Source organism: Scyliorhinus canicula, chromosome 11, assembly GCF_902713615.1.
Source record: "Scyliorhinus canicula chromosome 11, sScyCan1.1, whole genome shotgun sequence".
NCBI lineage: Eukaryota > Metazoa > Chordata > Chondrichthyes > Carcharhiniformes > Scyliorhinidae > Scyliorhinus > Scyliorhinus canicula.
The window spans coordinates 120,954,247-120,974,220 of NC_052156.1; the positions used below are offsets into that span (position 1 = coordinate 120,954,247).

At 42.1% G+C, this 19,974-nt stretch overlaps 1 protein-coding gene across 5 annotated transcripts in view; it reads right to left on the bottom strand.

The window, feature by feature from the left end:
* kif21a (kinesin family member 21A) overlaps positions 1-19,974 on the bottom strand; it is a 175,040-nt gene that overhangs the window by 42,877 nt on the left and 112,189 nt on the right. For 3 of the 5 annotated variants that reach the window (XM_038811219.1, XM_038811218.1, XM_038811216.1), the window contains exons 20-23: positions 18,490-18,681; positions 14,624-14,725; positions 13,055-13,220; positions 2,519-2,539 (exon numbers count right to left, since the gene is read on the bottom strand). In XM_038811219.1, coding sequence (XP_038667147.1) covers positions 2,519-2,539; positions 13,055-13,220; positions 14,624-14,725; positions 18,490-18,681 — 481 coding nt within the window. The remainder of the gene's footprint in view (positions 1-2,518; positions 2,540-13,054; positions 13,221-14,623; positions 14,726-18,489; positions 18,682-19,974) is intronic. The other 2 variants (XM_038811220.1, XM_038811217.1) reach the window with 1 other exon arrangement.

Below are 19,974 nucleotides of genomic sequence, written 5' to 3' on the forward strand. Positions count from 1 at the left end.
GCCGGGAGTGCAGGAGGCGAAAGAGGCCGGTGTCCTGGCCTTTGCGTCCCTAGTAGCCCGACGAAGGATTCTGCTACAGTGGAAGGATGCAAGGCCCCCAAGTGTGGAGACCTGGATCAGTGACATGGCGGGATTTATAAAATTGGAAAGGGTCAAATTTGCCCTGAGAGGATCAATACAAGGGTTCTATAAACGATGGCAGCCTTTTCTGGACTTCCTGGCTCAAAGATAGGTAACTTGGTCAATAGCAGCAGCAACTCGGGGGGGGGGTTCCTTATTGTAGTGTCTATTCTGTAACTTTATATTGTGTTAATTTGCGTTGTTGTTAAAATGCTGTGTTGTTCATGGAGGTGGGGCAAATGTTTATGATTGTTAATATTATTGTTATTTTACTATGGTGCGTTATTGTTGTATAAATTAAAAAAATTTCAATAAAATTTATTTCAAAAAAAAAAAGTTCTGAATGGGCCACACATTGCAAGAGGTGATGCTGTATGCAAGGGCAATGGAATACATCTGTATGTTTGTGGAACAATCAGGGATGTGGAATTTACATTCAGGCATTGAGCCACACCATTTAGAGCTTGCAAATTTAGAGCTCAGCATCTAAAGCTTCAACAAGAAATCTGAGCTAGAAACAAACTCCAATGGTACATCTGAAAAGATCAAGAAATGTTGAAAAATGCAGAAAATAGAACTTATTTAGAAGAACTCACAAAAGAGAAATAAAGCAAGAGGAAAACAGACCAAGATCATTTTATCTCTGCTCGAGAACACAGGATCTTTTGCCAATAATGGGAGAAAATTAACAAACCCATGGGTGTATGTACAAATGCTCCTAGATCAAAGAGGCTGATAGGGTATGGTAGATACTGAAAGCAAGATGCATGGGTGTCTGTCAACAGGAAGAACATTTGACTTAAATCTTGGAACCCTACACTGACATCGTTGGCAGCCCTTGGTACAATGGAATCAGTGCAGCCAAGACTGCATGGAACAAAAGCCTTGCAAGGTTTAACATAAAAATACAAATCATCACAAAACCTAACCTTCTTTATTCACATAATGTTTGAGAAAATGAGTTTTCGGTTAGCACATTTAGGCTCATTTTGAACAAATATTGTATTTGCGGAGCGAAGAGGCAGGATACATCTTTTGCAGACGCTGAAGGAAAATAACTTGATGGCCTGTTTTATTGCATACTTGTGGTGAGACAGACCACAGGATATAATCAGGGGATTCGAATAGCATAATTTTATTGACATAGTAACATTCAAATAATGTTTTCATTCGAAGGATGGCCGCCAGAGATAAAACATCTGAATGTATGTGAAGATTGAAGAATAAAATGAATCAAATTTACAGTCAGTAAATATCCCACTGTAGAGATATGGCGTTCCTTTTAATTTTGGACTTCACTCTTTGTATTTTTATTTTATCTTAAAAAGTCTGCAAATAATAAACATTTCTTCAGGCTTGAAAATCAGTGGATCATCTCATTGCAAGTTGTATCACACCTTAGGACGCAATATTATTTAGATCATTCCTAAGGCTGCATGGGTTATTTCCTGCATCTCCTCCGACATTCATACAGAACATGTACTGATTAGTCATAGACAAAGTATTTTTTGTACTGTTTCCTTAATGAACCATAAACCACGATGATTTGGAGAACTCGGTCTTCAATTAGAGACAACCGTTGATAGGGTTTTTCTGAATGAAGATTTGGTTGGTATATCATATATCGAAACTTACAAAAGTTAGCAGTCTTATAATCTTGCATTAAATATACTACTCATATATTATACCAATATAAATTATAGATCAATGCTCTGTGCCGGTATTAAAATTAATCAGAGTCTGGAGAATTACTCAAAACACTGTCAGTGCTCAAAACTATGTTCATAATCTAATGTAGCTCTCAACAGTCCTTCTTGATTGTCTCAGTGCATGATAACCACAGGTGTTATTTAATCCTGAAAGTATTTTGAAAAAAAACATCACTGGAAAAACTTTTATTGTCATTTTTCTTATTTAAATTAATGGTGTTGAGCACAATTGTTAGCTTGTATTTACACACATTATTTTTACTTTGACCAGTATAAAGTATTTCTAACATTATTTTCATCAACTATACATTCACAAAACCATAACTTAGATTGATTATTGGAATGAGTTAAAGTGGCAACAAACAGACAGAAAGGGTCCAGGCCTATAGTGATTTCATATTCAGTGGATAGGGTTTTTTTAACATTCAAGGCGTAAATGGAGCCAACATTTTGCTACAATGGTCAGTAGTTAACTTCTGGAGCACATGTAGACAATGTTCCAATGGTTCACATAACGTAAAAGGTGGTGATGAGTCAGGAAAAATGATGATCTGCATTCAGTTCCCATAAAATGCTGCATGCAGACTTTAAACGTTTACAGATGTTATTAAAAGATGCAGCAAGGTTAGCATACAAGCTTGTTTAGTAAACCATGCAGTTACACATAATAGTAGGCGCAATTAACTTACCCATAGGTATGCTATCTAGTTCTGTGTAAACAATAGCAATGGGGAAAAAAAGAAAAGCAACAAACCAATCAAATGGAATTCACTATATTAAAAAAAAAATCTGTCCTATAGTCATCAGCAAGAATGAACCAATGCTGAAATCAAACAAATATATCTAAAACTACTTTAATTGTATTGGTTATTAGATATACACTATTGCTGAAAATATCATTCGTACCCAAAATTAACCATTTCATATGTAAACACCTATATTTTGCACAGTTCGGAGGTAGATTATCAAGGATTTTAAAAGGAAAGTCTTCGTGTTGAAATATGTTCTCCCAGTGCAGCTCAGGAAATTCAGAATATGAAATAAAAAGCTATGTTGAAGTACAATCATATAAATTCACCTACCAACATTTTGTTTTGCTTTGCAAATGCAAAGCCACAACGTGTACTGCATAAAATGAAAGTCATCAAAATAACTCAAAAGCGAAATTAATATTTTAGGCCAGTGATTTATCACTGGAACTTATTTTCCAGCATTTTCTGTTTACATATCAGGATAATTAAGCAGCTGTATTATAAATAGTTCACTTTTGAACAAACATTAATCAATACCAGGAAAATGGACCAATTGTCCTAAAACTAATCAAGGGGTACTGCTGTTAATCTGGTCTACTATCCTGGCTTCAATCAACAAACTTTGGAGACCAGAAACTGAACCTCGTATCTTCCAGGTCACATGACCATGTCTGGAAGCAGAGGCAGTTTTAAGTGCTCTATGGTGTATTGTTGGATATTAGAAATAAAATTTAAAAGTAAGGTTTAGAATATAGCTTAATTTGGTGTTTCTGTGTAAGGATGAGTAAATCTCCAGCTAGATTGATGCTAAACAAAGGTGTTTGCATGTATGGGGGATTTTGGTTTCAGTTCAAATGTGTCTGCATTGTGTGGTGAGAATTTACAGTGTGAAAGGTAAACAGGAGCTTGGAGAAAGAATGAGATGTTGCCGAGCAGTCAGGGGCCTCTTTAGGAAAGAAACATTTTGTGACTGTGTTTAACGGAATTTAAGAGCTGTTGGAGCTTAGCAGTGAGAGAGAAGGTAGCTCTCGCAGTCCTGCTAGAAACAAGAATGCCATACAATGGAGTAATGGGCAAGAAAACTAGCTTTAGAAACTAGGAAATGAGAAGAGAGGCTGCCATGAAGATTGAAGTAAAAAGGAAAGCAGGATTGGAATTTGAGCAGGGTACCGTTCATTGAAGTTGAAGACAGAAAGGGGAGGGGAAGAGCAGAGCTGGTGAGTTGTCTGGAGAAAAGCCAGATACCTGAAGAAAGTTTGGTGTCTAAATTCCTATCTTTGAAATAGTATTCTGTTGGGGACTGAGTACCTGAGAGTGTGTAAGGAAGCTTGAATGCCACCTGGCAATTCAAGGCAAAGGGTTACGGAAAAAGGAGGTGGAAATCCCAGAAGTGGATCCTTGCCAAAACAGCTGAGAGAAAGCATTGTTTGAAAGAAGATTCTATGGTGTGTCTTTGAGATTGGAGTTTGGAAAAACTCGTGAGACAATTATCTGGGGAGAGATTTGAGGATAAATGCACAGAAGATCAATTGGGTGACATCCACCACTTGGCTTCCGAGTGGGGTGCGGTCTGACCCCAGTTAGCCTGTTGGGTTGTGGGCTGCGGTCTGACCCCAGTTAGCCTGTTGGGTTACAGGGACTGTGTAGTTACTGAGAACATTACAGCATTGGATATTCTTTGTGACCTGTTATTAAAATTGGTGTACATTTGGGAAGATAAATGGGAGTGAGGGAGTATTGAATCATAGTTAAACTCTTCATGTTTTGTGTTAAAAGTCAATTGGCATTCCTATGACTGTTCATCCACATTTTCTTTAAAAAAAGTTAGTATTTTAAGCCAGAGCTCCATTCTGGCACCTTCCCTTCCAGTAGTATCAACCGGATTGTAACGGTTCAAAGATAACTTTATTCTGCTATTCGAGCAACCTTATCATCAGCTCCTTCTTTCATTGAAAACAAATACTGATGCAACATGAACCTTAACTGAATTGGACTTAAAACGTAAACACCTTGAAGATGATGGTAGGTAGCACAAATACCTGGTTCTCCATTTCTGCAGGATGAAATAACGCACTGCAATTGTGATAATCATAAAATTAATGTGGATCATTCAAAGTTCAATGCCTGACATTTTATATAATAAGCAGCTCCCACTATTTGAAGAAAAGTTGCATTTTGTGGGTATTGCCAAGTTCTAAGAAATAAGGGAAGATGGCCAGCAGGAATTAAACAATAGCTCTTTAGCTAGTGATCTTTTCACAATCCGCGGTGGTGAATATTGTCTGATGCAGGATACTCATCTTACTCTGTGGGATATTGCAAAGCTGCATACTAATAAAAGGGAGTGCAAGGCAAAGCAAAACTTGATGCTCCAACAATGCTATCGCGCAGGAAATGAGACACACATTAGTACTAAATAACTATGTCCCACATCATAAAATAACCAGGCAAATTCAATCCTCTAAAGAAATCTAAAATTAACAATCGTACAGGATATGAATAGAAGGAAGGTTTAGGGTTTATTGTGAGCCTTGTATTTTGAAGAGGGAAAAACAAACAGAAATCTTTTTATGGACAGGTTTGTTTCAAACCAGAAATTAACCTGATTCTCTTAATGGCTCTGAAGAATCCACTGAGAATCAAGAATTTTTTTTTATATTGTTGACAGGTTTTAAATTAGATTTGGATTTCTGAGACAATCAATGCATCATTACTCAAAGACTCCTCACTGTAAACAATCAGCCAAATGGCACTGGACAAGCTGGAGAAACCATAAATTCTTCCAACAAAATAATTAGTGGCAAAGCCAAAAATCTTTCTTCAGCTCCCACCAAGAGTCATAAGTCTTTTTCCTTCAACCTCCTCACCAGTGACCCTTGATCTATGCTTGCAGATGTAGAACCTGGTTAATACATAATTTCTCCAGTGCTCTTCATGTTGGCGTTTCATTTCAAAAACTATATTTCATCCAGAACGTTATAGCTCACATCATAATTTAAGATCATCATTCTCTTTCAAATCCATCATTGCTGCACCTTTACTCGGCGATCTTCTTCAGCCATGCAAATCACCTGAAATGAACCGACTCCTCCACATTTCACCATTGGAAGTTGCCCCTGCGATCACTTTATTAAGAATTATTTTGTGTGATGTGGGTGTCTTGTTGCCTATCCCCAACTTCCATTGGGAAGATGGCGGTGAGCTGCCTTCTTGAACCACTGCAGTCCATGTAGTATAGGTACACCCACAGTGGTGTTAAGCACAATTCCAGGGTTTTGACCCAGCGACAGAGAAGGAAAGGGGAAGAGAGTTCTAAGGAGGGGTAACGTACGACTTGGAGGGGAATGTGCAGCTGGTGGAATTCACATGTGTCTGCTGCCCTTGTTCTTCCTGGTGGTAGAGGTTGCGAATTTGGAAGTTGCTGCTAGAGTTTCTTCAAGTTGCTGCAGTGCATCTTTAATGTAGCACATGTGCTGCCACTGTGCATTGGATGGTGAAGAGTGAATGTTTAAATTGATGGATGGGTGCTGATCAAGTGGACTACTTTGGCTTGGATGGTGTTGAGCTTCTTGAGTGTTGTTGAAGCTGGACTCAACACATTTCTGACTGTGCCTTGTAAATGGCAATCAGGCTTTGGGGAATCAGGAGATAGTTACTTGCTGCAAAATTCCCAGCCTCTGACCTTCTCTTGCAACCGTAGTATTTATTTGCTTGGTCCCGTTCCGTTTCTGGTCAACAGTTACCCCCAGGATGTTGACAGTGTGGGATTCCATGATGGTAATACCACTGGATGTTGAGGAGAGATGGTTCGAGTTTCTCTTCTGCCGATGGTCATTATTTGGCACTTGTGTTGCACAAATGTTACTTGCCACTTATCAGCCCAGGTCTGAATATTATCAAGGCGTTTCTGCATATAGACATGCACCTTAATATAGCTACCTCATGACCCTGCATTGAAACTCTTCAAAACACCTTTCTTTCTCAAGCTTCCACTGACTCAATGCTGCAATGGATTTTAAATTATAGATTTTTGACAATATAGGATTGTATAAGGTTAACTTCTAGCGTTAGTCGAGGGCGGCTCAGTTGCTAGCACTGCTGCCTCACGGCACTGAGGACCCTGATTTGATCCCATCCCCGGGTCACTATCCACGCGGAGTTTGCACATTTTCCCCATGTCTGTGTGCGACTCACCCCCACAACCCAAAAAGATGTGCAAGGTAGGTGGATTGGCCACACTAGATTGTCCCTTAATTGTGAAAAAATACAATTGGATACTCTAAATGTATTTTTAAAAATCTTCGAGCAGTACTCTAACATCAGCAGCAAGACTATCATTTGTAAAGTACAGCAAAATCTAAATAAGTGGTTCAGAGTTTCTGGGATGATACAATTATAAATGGACTCCACAAGTTGGACAACTAGGCCACATCAACTTTTGCAGAAAAGAACATATTACAAAGAAATCATTCATTAAATTTGACAATGAAAGTCTTCCAAAATGATGATTTGTCATAAGTAATCTGGGCAAATGGCAATTAGCATTATCCTGTTAAAGGAAGCATATCAAAAAACTTTGCAGGACTAATCTCTGGGTAGCTAACATTAGGGTCATCTGTAATTTGCAGAACTTTGAATTAAAAAGTGAATGAAAAATAGAAAATCAGATATAATATAGAATTTGGTCCTCTTGAGGTTTTAACCTCGTCTTTTTCTTAGGCATGCACACTTAAACTTGAAAACGTTGTTTGGTTTGCATCATTCACCACTGATATTCCTGTTTTTTGTTTCCTTACACTCACTGTAAAAACAACCCCTCAACTTACGGTGGTGGCTATGAAGGAGTAAGTCCACATTTGGTGGCTCCCGCTCGGGTCGGACTTTTGCACCTTTTCCTCCGATTTTCTACCAGATCTGAACTGTAAAACTGAAGACAGAGGCAATTGTGTACTGAATTCCCACATTGGTGCATGGAGAGAAGGACTAGAAGTGCTTGTAAAGACAGAAACAGAAGGACAGAGAAGGCTTGGGCTAAAGCTGCAGCGAGAGACAGCATGGCGGAGGACCAGACCTCTGGTTTATCGACCCAGCGGTCAACGGAGAAGCTGATGCAAGTTATCCAGGAAGGCTTTGCTAAGCAGAAACGGGACTGCTTGGACCCAATAGAGTCGATTGAGCGGCTGGTGCTTAGATTGGACACCCAAGTTTGGGCGATCCAGAAGGTGGAGAAGGCCCTGGCTGAGCAGGAGGAACATCAAACTGCGGTGGAGTTGGAGGTGGGGATGCTGAGAGACCAGCAGAAGAAGCTCCTGGAGAAGATGGAGGACCGAGAGAATAGGTTCCGCCGGCAGAACTTGAGAATCGTTGGGCTCCCGGAGGGGTCCGAGGAGCGGATGCTGGAGCATACATCACAGATATGTTTGAGAAGCTGCTGAGGGATCGGGCATACTCCCGGCCCTTGGAGGTGGATAGGGTTCACCGGGCACTCGCGAGGAAGCCGCGAACGGGTGACCCACCCCCAGAGGGCAATGGTAGTGAGATTCTCCCCCCCCCCCCCAAGGGCAATGGTGGTGAGATTCCACAGGTACTTGGATACGGAGCGCATTCTACAGTGGGCCAAGCAGACATGGAGCTGTAAGTGGGACAATAGTATCCTGCGGGTCTACCAAGACCTGAGTGCGGAGGTGGCCTGGAGAAGAGCAGGCTTCAACCAGATTAGGTCGATCCTTTTTAAGAAAAAGGTGGTTCAGACTGTTGTATCCGGCCCATCTCTGGGTCACATACGAGGAACAGCACTTTTATTTCGAGTCGCCGGAGGACGCGCTGGACATTGAGAAAAGGAAAGGACTGCTTGTGGACTGAGAACATTTGAACTTTGCTGCAGCGTTCATGGTTTTTTTTTCCTGTTTGTTTTTGTTTTTAAAAAAAGGTTTCTCGTTTTTTTATTTTGTGGAAGCTGTATTGATTTGGGACCAGTGGCAGAGCCGAGTGAGTTAAGGTTTTCGTTTGCACTGTTGGGGGATGGAGGTGTGCTTGTTTAGATTTTGATGTTTTTTTGTCGAGCAATTGTGTGGGGATTGTTTGATGTTGGAGTATGTTTGTATGAGCAGGGGAGAGGGTGGGGAGGGAACAATAGGTGGGAGACTATCTGGCGCCAGGGATGGGGGCCACCAAGCTAGCTGGGCGGGCTAGCTCACGGAAGTGCAGTGGGGGGGGGGTGTGCATATGTTCGGTTTATCAAACGGATTGGGTTACAGAGTGTTGTTACTGGGAGGTGAGGGGGGGGGGAAATGTTCTGCTGACGAGGGAGGGACTTGGGCCAAGTGACAGAGAGGAGGTTGGGGGCGGAGGCTGCCTGGGAGCAGGCCGGTGGAAGCGAGAGCATGGGCTGGAGGCGGGCACAAAAAAAGGGGATGGCTGATCGGCGAAGAAGGGGCAATGAGCCCCCAACTAGGCTGATCACCTGGAATGTTCAAGGGTTAAATGGGCCGGTCAAGAGGGCACACGTGTTCACGCATCTTAGGGGACTGAAGGCGGACGTGGTGATGTTGCAGGAGATGCACCTTAGAGTAACTGACCAGATTAGATTGAGGAAAAGCTGGATCAATCAAGTCTTTCACTCGGGACTGGATTCAAAGACTTGAGGGGTCGCGATCCTGATCAATAAGAGGGTGGTGTTTGAAGCACGTAGAATAGTTTCGGATGTGGGAGTACATTATGGTCAGTGGGAAACTGGATGGAGTGCAGGTGGTATTAGTAAATGTGTATGCACCAAATTGGGATGATGTGGAGTTCATAAAGAGGGTGCTGGGGAAGATACTGAACCTGGACTCGCACGGGTTGGTCATGGGAGGGGACTTCAACACAGTTATTGACCCTGGCTTGGACTGGTCAAGCTCGAAAACAGGTAGGATGCCAGCAATGGCAAACAAACTAAAAGCGTTCATGGAGCAGATGGGGGGGGGGGGGTTTGGATCCATGGAGATTTGGGCAGCCGAGGATGAAGGAGTTCTCCTTCTACTCACACGTGCATAAAATGTACTCCCGGATCGATTTCTTCATTTTGAGCAGGGCCTTACTGGCAGGGGTGGTAGACACTGGGTTCTCGGCGATCACAATCTCAGGCCATGCTCCACACTGGGTTGACCTGCAGGTTAGTAAAGACAGTCACCAGCGCCTACACTGGAGGTTAGATGTGGGACTTTTGACTGATGATGAAGGGGTGTGCGAGCGGCTGAGGGAATGTATTCAGAACTACCTGCAGGTCAACGACACAGAGGAAATTTCAGCAGCGATGGTCTGGGAAGCACTGAAGGCGGTGGTCAGAGGAGAGCTGATCTCGATAAGGGCCCAGGGGGAGAAGATGGACAGGGAAGAGACTGACCGACTGGTTAAGGAGATACTACAGATCGATAGGAGGTATGCGGAGACCCCAGAGGCAGGGCTTTTAAGAGAACGGCAGAGGCTACAGGTGGAGTTTGACTTGGTAACCACAGGGAGGGCGGTGGAGCAGCTGAGAAAGGCGAGGGAGGGGCGATCTGTGAGTATGGAGAGAAGGCCAACAGAATGCTTGCACAGCATCTTAGAAACAGGGAGGCAGCCAAGGAAAGTAAATGATGGAGATGGGAACCTGGTTAGAGATTCAGCAGGGGTGAATAACGTGTTTAGGGATTTGTACAGTAGGCTGTATAGGTCAGAACCCCCTACGCGGCCAGAGGGAATGAGGCACTTCTTGGGGGGTGCTGAATTTCCCAAAGGTGAACGGGGAGCTGGTAGAAGGGCTGGGGGCCCCGATCGGGTTGGAAGAGATAGTAGAGGGTCTGAAGGCTATGCAGGTAGGTAAAACCCCGGGGCCGGATGGGTACCCAGTGGAGCTTAATAAAACGTTCTCTGGGATATTGGGGCCGGTGTTGATGAGGATGTTCAATGAGGCAATGGAAAGAGGGGTGCTGCCCCCGACGATATCACAGGCCACAATTTCGCTGATTCTGGATGCAGAAAACGCTTTTGATCAGGTGGAATGGGATTATCTGTGGGACGGTTCAGATTTGGGCGGGGCTTTATTGACTGGGTCAGGTTGCTGTATCAGACTCCTGTGGCAAGTGTACGGACGGAAAGGATAACATCGGACTATTTTAGACTGCACTGGGTGACGAGACAGGGATGCCCCCTCTTCCACTGTTGTTTGCGCGAGCTTTAGAGCCGTTGGCAATTGCTCGGAGAGACTCAAGGGGCTGGCCTGGGGTGGGGTAGGGGGGGCACAGAGTCACGCTCTTTGCGGACGCCCTGCTTCTGTATGTATCGGACCAATTAGAGGGGATGGAAGAAACCATGAGGATTCTCAGGGAATTTGGCTGGTTTACGGGGCATAAGCTAAAATTGGGGAAATGTGAGATGTTTGCGATCCAGGCGACAGGGCAGGAGAGGCGATTGGGGGGGCTGCCGTTTAGATTAGTAGGGGGAAGCTTTAGGTACCTAGGCATTCACGTGTCGTGGGAATGGGACCGGAAGCATAAATTAAATCTGGCCCGGCTAGCAGACCAAATGAAGGACGATTTTCGGAGATGGGACACACTCCCATTGTCATTAGCTGGGAGGGTGCAGACGGTGAAGATGATGGTCCTCCCGAGATTCCTGTTCGTGTTTCAATGTCTCCCCATCTTTATTCTGCGGTCCTTTCTTAAACGGGTCAAAAAAGTGATCTCTGACTTTGTTTGGGCTGGCAAGACTCCGCGGGTAAGGAAGGTAATGCTTGAGTGGAGTCAGGGAGAGGGCAGGCTGGCGCTGCCAAATTTTAGTAACCTTTACTGGGCAGCAAATATAACTATGATCAGGAAGTGGGTGGTGGGGAGGGGGAGGCATGGGAGCGTATGGAGGCGGCTTCATGCAAGGGCACCAGTTTGGGGCGTTGGTAACTGCCCCTCTGCCACTCCCACAGGCACGGTACTCCACCAGCCTCGTGGTGGTAGCGGCCCTGAGAGTCGGGGCAATGGAGGAGACGTGCGAGGGCAGAGGGAGCATCAGTCTGGACCCAATCCGTAATAATCACCGATTTGTCCCGGAAAGTATGGATGGGGGGTTCCGGATATGGCGGAGAGCAGGGATTGAGAGGATGGGGGATATGTTTATAGAGGGGAGCTTTCCGAGTATGAGGGCGTTGGAGGAGAAGTTTGGGTTGGCGAGGGGAAACAAATTCAGGTATCTACAGGTGCGGGACTTCCTGTGTAAACAGGTGTCAAACTTCCCGCTCCTACCGCTAAGGGGGATTCAGAGTAGGGTAGTTTCCAGAGGGTGGCTAGGAGAAGGGAGCATTTCGGACATTTCCAAGGAACTTATGGGGTCAAAGAAGACACAGACCGAGGAGCTGAAGCGCAAGTGGGAGGAGGAGCTGGGAGGAGATAGAGGGTGGTCTATGTGCGGACGCATTGAGTAGAGTCAACGTGTCCGCAAGATGTACCAGGCTCAGCCTGATCCACTTTAAGGTCGTTCACTGGGCTCACATGACAGTGGCTCGGATGAGCAGGTTCTTTGGGATAGAAGATAGGCGTGAATGTGCGTGAGGACCAGCGAACCATGTCCACATGTTCTGGGCATGTCCGAAGCTTAGGGGATTTTGGCAGGGGTTTGCAGATGTCATGTCCACGGTGTTAAAAACAAGGGTGCCGCTGAGTCCAGAGGCGGCGATTTTCGGGGTATCGGAAGACCCAGGAATCCAGGAGGAGAAAGAGGCAGACGTTCTGGCCTTTGCTTCCCTGGTAGCCCGGAGACAGATACTATTAGCTTGGAGGGACTCAAAGCCCCCGAAGTCGGTGACCTGGCTATCGGACATGGCTAGCTTTCTCTGTTTGGAGAAAATCAAGTTCACCTTGAGAGGGTCACTGTTCGAGTTCGTCCGGAGGTGGCAACCGTTCGTCGACTTCTTAATCGTCAGCAGACGTTAGTTTAACTGAGAGTAGGGGGTTAATAAAGGTGGGACCTGTAAGGGAGGGAGATGGCTTTTGCACTTTGTTTACAGTTTCATGTACATTGTTTTGTGTTGTTATAATACCAAAAAATACCTCCATAAAATGTTTATTAAAAAAAAAAATCCCTCATTTCTAGTATTCCCCAGATGTACTAACTATGTTCAAGATCTCACTTGTCAGAGGTCATCAGTTTTAAGACAACAGCATATTGATACACCGTTCCAAATAGGGAAACTGGAGAAAGTCACTTTGCAATTTGCTGTAAAGATTGAAAATACCTTTAACCGTATTCTGTTGAATAAAAGCCAATTTGTTATATTAGTGCATTAATGATCACTTTATCTATGACATTTTTCCACATACTCCAAAATGAGAAAATATTCAAGAAATTAATTCCAAACAGCATTAATTCAAAATGCCAGCAAGTGTGTGGAACAAATCTAAATGACATCATGCACTGTAAATAAAAGATGCATGCCACCTGTATAGATAAGGGTCATACAGTTACCTTGCAAAGCATTTCCAAGTAAGGCTTCCAGCTCTGGGTTAAATTCAGCCTTTTCTTTCAACATGTGGAACAGCAGTTGGTTTTGAGTAGAACTGTTTATTTCTATTTGCTTCACTCGGCCTTCCAAAACCTTAATTTGAGATTCTTTCTGAGCAGCTTGGAGACCCTAAGACCAGATGGATCATTTTTCAGAGGCATTTTCTTCAACAATACAGAGTATTGCAGTTAAAGCAAAATAAATATCCTCGCGACGGTCAAGTTCAACTTAATTTCTTTCCTCCAGAGATCCCTTCACCTCAGAATATGAAAGCCTATGTTGTATTCCCTACTCTATGTCAATATCAATTCTTTACTGACATATAAAGCTCTTACAAGATGAACTAACTTTAACTCGAGTTATCTAGTTGGGAAAAAGTATGCAATATAAATTTTAGTTATAAAATTCTCAAAAAACTCAAGCAATGCAGGCTTCAAGGTACTTAGAACTACTATGTCAATTACAAACGGGTCATCTGGACTCAAAACGTTAGCTCTTTTCTCTCCCTACAGATGCTGTCAGACCTGCTGAGATTTTCCAGTATTTTCTCTTTTGACATCAATACAAATCTGTCAGTGAGAAGTTTAATAAAGTTCAATATTGTTTAGCATTCTATTTTTATATTGGAATCCAAAATGCTGTGCTCACCCTGGAGCCTTCCTGGTCAAACCTTGCACCGAAGCAATCTAAATATTTAATCTAATATTCAATTCAAATACCACAAGCCAACCATGGAATAATGAGATACAGAAATTAGGAAAAACATAACATGTCCAACATATGCAAGTTACATCTTAAAAGGTCTGCAAGGTATCACATTAAAAAGTGACCATTGTGCTACCACTATCTTCTGACCGTCTTGTACAGCCATTCTATAACCATCCTAATCTGCTCCAATACACAAGGTTATAAATACCAATTACATGCCAGTAACTGTGCAAAACCAAATAATTAACACACTCTCCCCAAAGCTAAATCACAAATCAGCAAATGACATGCAAGAGAAAACCACGCAATTTTTTCTGTAACATTTTGAGCAACAACATTACTTGCTCAGCCAGCTAATTCCATATAGCTTGAAATTTGATACCAAAATGCATAAATAATTGACCCCATAAATTGAGAGCAAAAGAGCTGGTGAGACAACAAGGAGGGAGGAGAAGAAAAGTACATAAATCTAGCACAAATCTCATGCACCAAATTAAACATTTACAAATTCCTTAGAAGCTAGTGCTGCTAGAACATGTAACCTCTGCCCAACCAGTACTGCTAGGAGATATCTGGAGATATCCCCATTTCATTTAACACAAAGAGGGTATGGCATAGCTGTACCAAGCAACGGAACTGGTCAACTTGAAGAATTTAATGTTGAAACTAAGACTTCATCTGGAAGTAATGTTCTGGATAGTTTCAAATTAGGCTTGAACATGTAACTCTCCAAGGCTATCCTTTATTTGATGAAGTACTAGCCTGCATGCTCAGGCTAATTGACTAAAATAAATAAGTCTTCAGAGTTTTGCTCGTAAATGTACCTTATTGATAACCATGATGAGGAAGTGATCCAATATGTAGCGAGCTTCTGTCAAAGAGCAGGAAGTGATTACTGCTGAAACGTCCACTGTGCCCCCCTCGTCCTGGAGATAGCAAGAGGAAATTAAAGCAATGCAAGCTTTTGCACTGTTCAGTGGGAGGAATGTAGACTACTTATTGAACATTTCTGTAAAGTTGTAATCCAATAATGATAGCTAACATTTGTATTTAAATTATTTATGTGGTTCACTTATGTTCCACTTCAATTTTATTGCAAACTGTTTTTCCTTCAATTTGACAAAAGCATTGTCAAAGTTGGTGGGGGGGGGGGGGGAGACGCAGAAAATTCCACATCCATGTGGGAGAGGGGCAAGATCAAAGTTGGGGAGGAGGCAAGGGAAACAAATGGAAGAAAATCACTGAATGAATGAGAAAGCAGAGTGCATGGAAATAATAGTGACAAGGTTTATTTTCACATTTCAGATATAATAAAAACAAAAAAAAAATGTTGGGAATACTCAGCCAATCTGGCAGCATCAAGAAGAGAGTTACTGTTTTCAAGTTTATGACCTTTGATAGTTGTTTCTCTCTCTTCAGGTGCCATCTGATTTGCTGAGTAATGCCCACATTTTCTGTTGTCATTAAAGATTTACAGCACCTTCAGAGTTTTGTTTTTGTACATCAAGTTATGGCTACAGTAAAATTTACACCACCTAGACAATCAAAACCATATATGATCTACAAAATAATGATTAGTCAACTGTATCAGAAGTAGTGAACATAAAAAAATAAAAACGAGCAGGAATAGGCAATTCAGCACCTATAGCCTGCTCCGCCATTAAAAACGATCATAGCTGATCTCATCTTAGCCTCAATGGCACCTTCCTACCCACTCCCCATAAACCATCATCTCGCTTCTAATTAAAAACCTATCTATCGCCTCCTTAAATTTGTTTGGTGTTCTGGCATTCACTACTCTTGGGTAAAGAATTCCACAGATTCATGACCTTTTGACTGAAGCAACTCCTCCTCGTGTCAGTTTGAAATTTGCCATCCCTTAGCCTAAAACTACAACCTCTCGTTCTAGAAGATCCAGCAAAGGATAACGTCCACTCTACGTCTATGCTGTCAATCCCCTTTAGCATCTTACATATCTCAATTGGTTTCATAAATTGTTGAAAACATAAAGATTTGGACCGATAAATTTGTAAACTGGGCAAAATTGCAAGGATCCTTCATTATGGAAGAATATAACAGAGTAATTCCTTAAAAATAAAAATCACTTAAAATATTTTACCACCACAACAGACAGAGCCAGAAAAAGATCAAGATTCAGGATCTCTGGTTATGCCATAATTTAGTATAATGGGCTTTTATTTAAATTATTGAAAGTCAATTCTAATGTGAAAGTGGTATCCTCCTTTGTGCTCTTGTTGTACTTTCAAGGTGCAAGCAAGTGAACAGGTTAATCACCCCTAATGCTTTGCTAGTATGCTACAATAGAATTCTGTTATTGTATAAATGATTTGTAACCTCTGGACTGCTGATACTCCTGCCAGTGTTAAGAAAGTTTAGCTGACTAGATTATATCGTTAGCCAACAGACATATTCTTTTTTCCTATTAATTGAATGCACTGGGAACAGGAAATCTGAAGATTAACAAATAATACCCAGTAAAGGTGCTTCTAGAACCTAGCTCTAAACTCATGATTACCTTGATTACAGGAGCACCAAATATCAAATCAATCCACCATCCTCTTAGCAGATTCTGTTTGAAAACGCAATAATTTATACTGATGTGAAACTTGACTCACAATTAAGTTACCATGTGTAGGAATTGCTAAAAACTAGTTGGCATAGCCTGTGGGGCCAATACTACTGAGCGTAGTGCTTATTTTATTTGTACAACAATAACCTGAGTTTGAATGGACATTTTTGTAGTAAACAATGTCCCAAAGTTCTTTAAAGTGCAAGAAGAGCGTAATTCTCCGTTACTGGAGGATATATTAGGATATATATATATATATATTATGGTCAAGGAGGTAAATTTTAAAGAGGACTTTCAAAGGGTGGGTACAGTGATAGAGAGGTTCAGTGGAATTCCAAAGTTTAGGCACGAGTTAGCTGTAAGTACATTTGCCAGTGGAGTGTTCGAGACAGTATGCACAATAAGTTGATGTAGAGTGTTAAGTGAGGGTAGGAGTGCATAGAACATAGAACAGTACAGCACAGAACAGGCCCTTCGGCCCTCAATGTTGTGCCGAGCCATGATCATGATCACAAGCTGTCAGGTTTGAGTATTGCAATAGTTAAATTAGATATGATAAGAATGCAAAAAAGTTAGAACAGCAAATGGGCTAAAATAAGGCCAGATCACTCATTTTTGGAGATGGAAGTAGACAACCTTTGATGGAGGTTATGGGTGTAAAAATCAACTCCAGGTAAAAGAGAATTCCGGTTCTGCCCAAGGGCAAAGAGGGAAATTATTTGGCAGAGTGGATAGAGAGTTTGTCACATGTGACAACAGCTATGATTTAAGTCTTCCTACTGAGTGACTGGAGGAAACTGCGGCTTTTCCAGGGATGAACGTTAAACAAGTAGTCTGACAACAGAGGCAGCCTCCCCTCGACTTGGTGGGGAGCTGGGAAGAGTCATCGTCAGCACTCTAGGCAGGCTTAGAGGCCTTCTCTGCCTGCCTGGGTGCTGCAGAAAGTCTAGACTGGCTTGGAGGCCCTCCCTGCCTGCCTGAGTACTGCAGCAACCCCAGACCACTACTTGGAAGGGCTCCCACCACAGTCTAAACGAGCAGAGATCCATAAAACATTAAATTCCACCAAAGTCGATGGTCATTTGCGTTGCTCGTCGGCCATGCCGCCGGGGAAACTGCTGCGGGGTCGCCTTCGACGGGATGGGAAGATCCTGATGCCAGGAAGGGCTGGAAAATCTCAGCCAACGCTTTGCAAAGACAGAAAGGTCAAAGTTGGGCTGTAATTATGGCATTTTTGAAATAGAAGATGACAGTAATCATGATTAACCAGTTAGAATTCAGTACAGGAAGAGGTTGTGAAGTCGCCACTTAAGTAGGAAAAAAATAAGGGCAGCTTAAGGTCAGTCTTATGGATATAATGAAGTCAGAAAATGCAAGAAGGGAGAAAATATGGAGAATCAAAGGTTCATAGTTCGGGGAAAGCAGGAGAGACAGCTGAATAAGCGGTCACAATTTTAGTGACAAAGTCAATGAGCTTTACACACTTGGGAGTGGACAGAGCAGGAAAGAAGTTTTTGAGGAGACTTTTGGGCAGGGAGAAAAGGTCGTAAGTCACTGGATGCCTAATATAATTGTGCGCAAGAGGCTGAATTCCTTAAATGTAAGGGATAAAGATGGAGTGGGAGTGGAGGTGCATAGAAGAGAAGGAGCAACTACAGAATGTTGTTAGTCTATGTGGGCTAAGAGTTCTCCCATAAATAACATTCTCTGAATCTGTACCAGTTGTGTGAAACAAATCTCACCAGTACAGAGATGCTACAGTTACCTTTGTTATGGTCCATCTCATCTCACTTTACGAGAATGACAAATACGCTCACCAACAAAACTCTGCCCTCCTCCAAATGTCACCCTTCAAGGCTCAATTTAAGGTAGCTAAATGCACTCAGAACATGATATACTCAGACTTTCGTTCAGACACTAGAAATAGTTATGGATTCTCTGAGGATACACGTTGCAGGCGGAAATTATGACATTTATTCTATACATTGGCATGACAGAATGATGCACGCATTTGAAAACTTTGGTTTGTGTGTAGATTTTTGGGGATTTTTATTTTCCGAACACATACAACAATAAGGAATAATTATAAAATTGACTTGCCTTAGCTTCCTCCATCTGCATGATATTTGCCTGGCATTCTGAAATGCTATCATTAATATAATCAATATTTGCACTCAAAGACTCGGTTTCTTCATTAATACTATGGATTGCTTTGTCATCTACACATTCTTGTGAAAATTTCTCTCTCCGTCTATTCAACTTGTCACGTCTTTTGGTCAAATCTTCACGTTGCTACAACATAAACAAAGGGAAAACGGTAAGAATTGAGAACTGAAATCAACTACAATCTCAAATACAGCCTGTAAATATTCATCCTACTGATTTCAATGCGAGTGCTTTCTTTAGTGTCTGATGATCAATGGTGCACAAAACTATCAAAGATTTTTACATTTTTCAACCGTACACAAACAAGTTAAAAACAAATGTAAAAAGAAAAGCAGCAGTACTACTCAACCGGTCAACCAGTTGTGAACGACAGCAGGTTCTGGCCTCACCTGTGGCAGACACTAATCTTCCAAACTCCCACATGAGAATCATGATTTGCTGCCTGCAAACCCTGCCTCTACGAATGGAGAGATAGGATAGCCAATGTATTGTATGGGAAAATTTAAAACACCATTGAAACCATTCAACAAAGATGTTAATTGCATAACAAGAGGGGTGGTCAAGAGGAGGGGGTGCAGTGGGAAGCCAGTGAATAGAAAGGGATAAGAAAAAATAAGACAAATGTGTAAACACAGTAAAAAAAAACCTACACTTATTTCAAAGAAATGCTAACAGAAGTCAAGTTTTCAGCGCCTGCTTACATAGAATACCAGATATGCCTTTTGAATCTTCAAGCCAGGTAAACATTCAACTGTCATGTGAGAGTACCTTGAAAAAATGGATGTTGAAGCAATGTACCTTTAAGAAATTGAGCAGCTCATATTTTGGGGTTCTGAAAACGCCTCTCCATAACAAATGATCCCGGACGAGCCCCCAATTGTCATGGGAGGGGCGTTTTCAGAACCCCAAAATGTATCATGGAGTTCAACCAACCTCCCCCTTTAATGTATTGTTGCTTTTGAAGCTCACAGCTTGTCTCCAGATGTGGTATTACAATTATGTTCACGTGGATTTTTAAACACAAAACAATGTTTATTCCATGAACTCAACTTAACCTTTTAAATAAATATTGGATCACTTAACACCCCTTACTTCAAAGATAACCCCAAAAATAATACAACACTAAATAATCCCTCAAAATGTTCCTTCAAACCTCCAAAAGACTTCATCTTTAACAACAGACATGAGGTTACATTCAATATACTTATAGTCTTTGGATTTTCAGACATCAACAGACCAGTTCTGCGTTTTCTTCTTGCAGCTTTTTGCAAAACACACAAACACTCCCAGCTTTCTCCTCAAATCTGAAAACCAAAAGCAGAAGTGAGCTCAGCTCAGCTCCCTCCACCCTCTGACATCACTTCAGTAATATGAGCTGCTCCACTTCTTAAAGGTACATGGCTTAAACATCCATTTCTT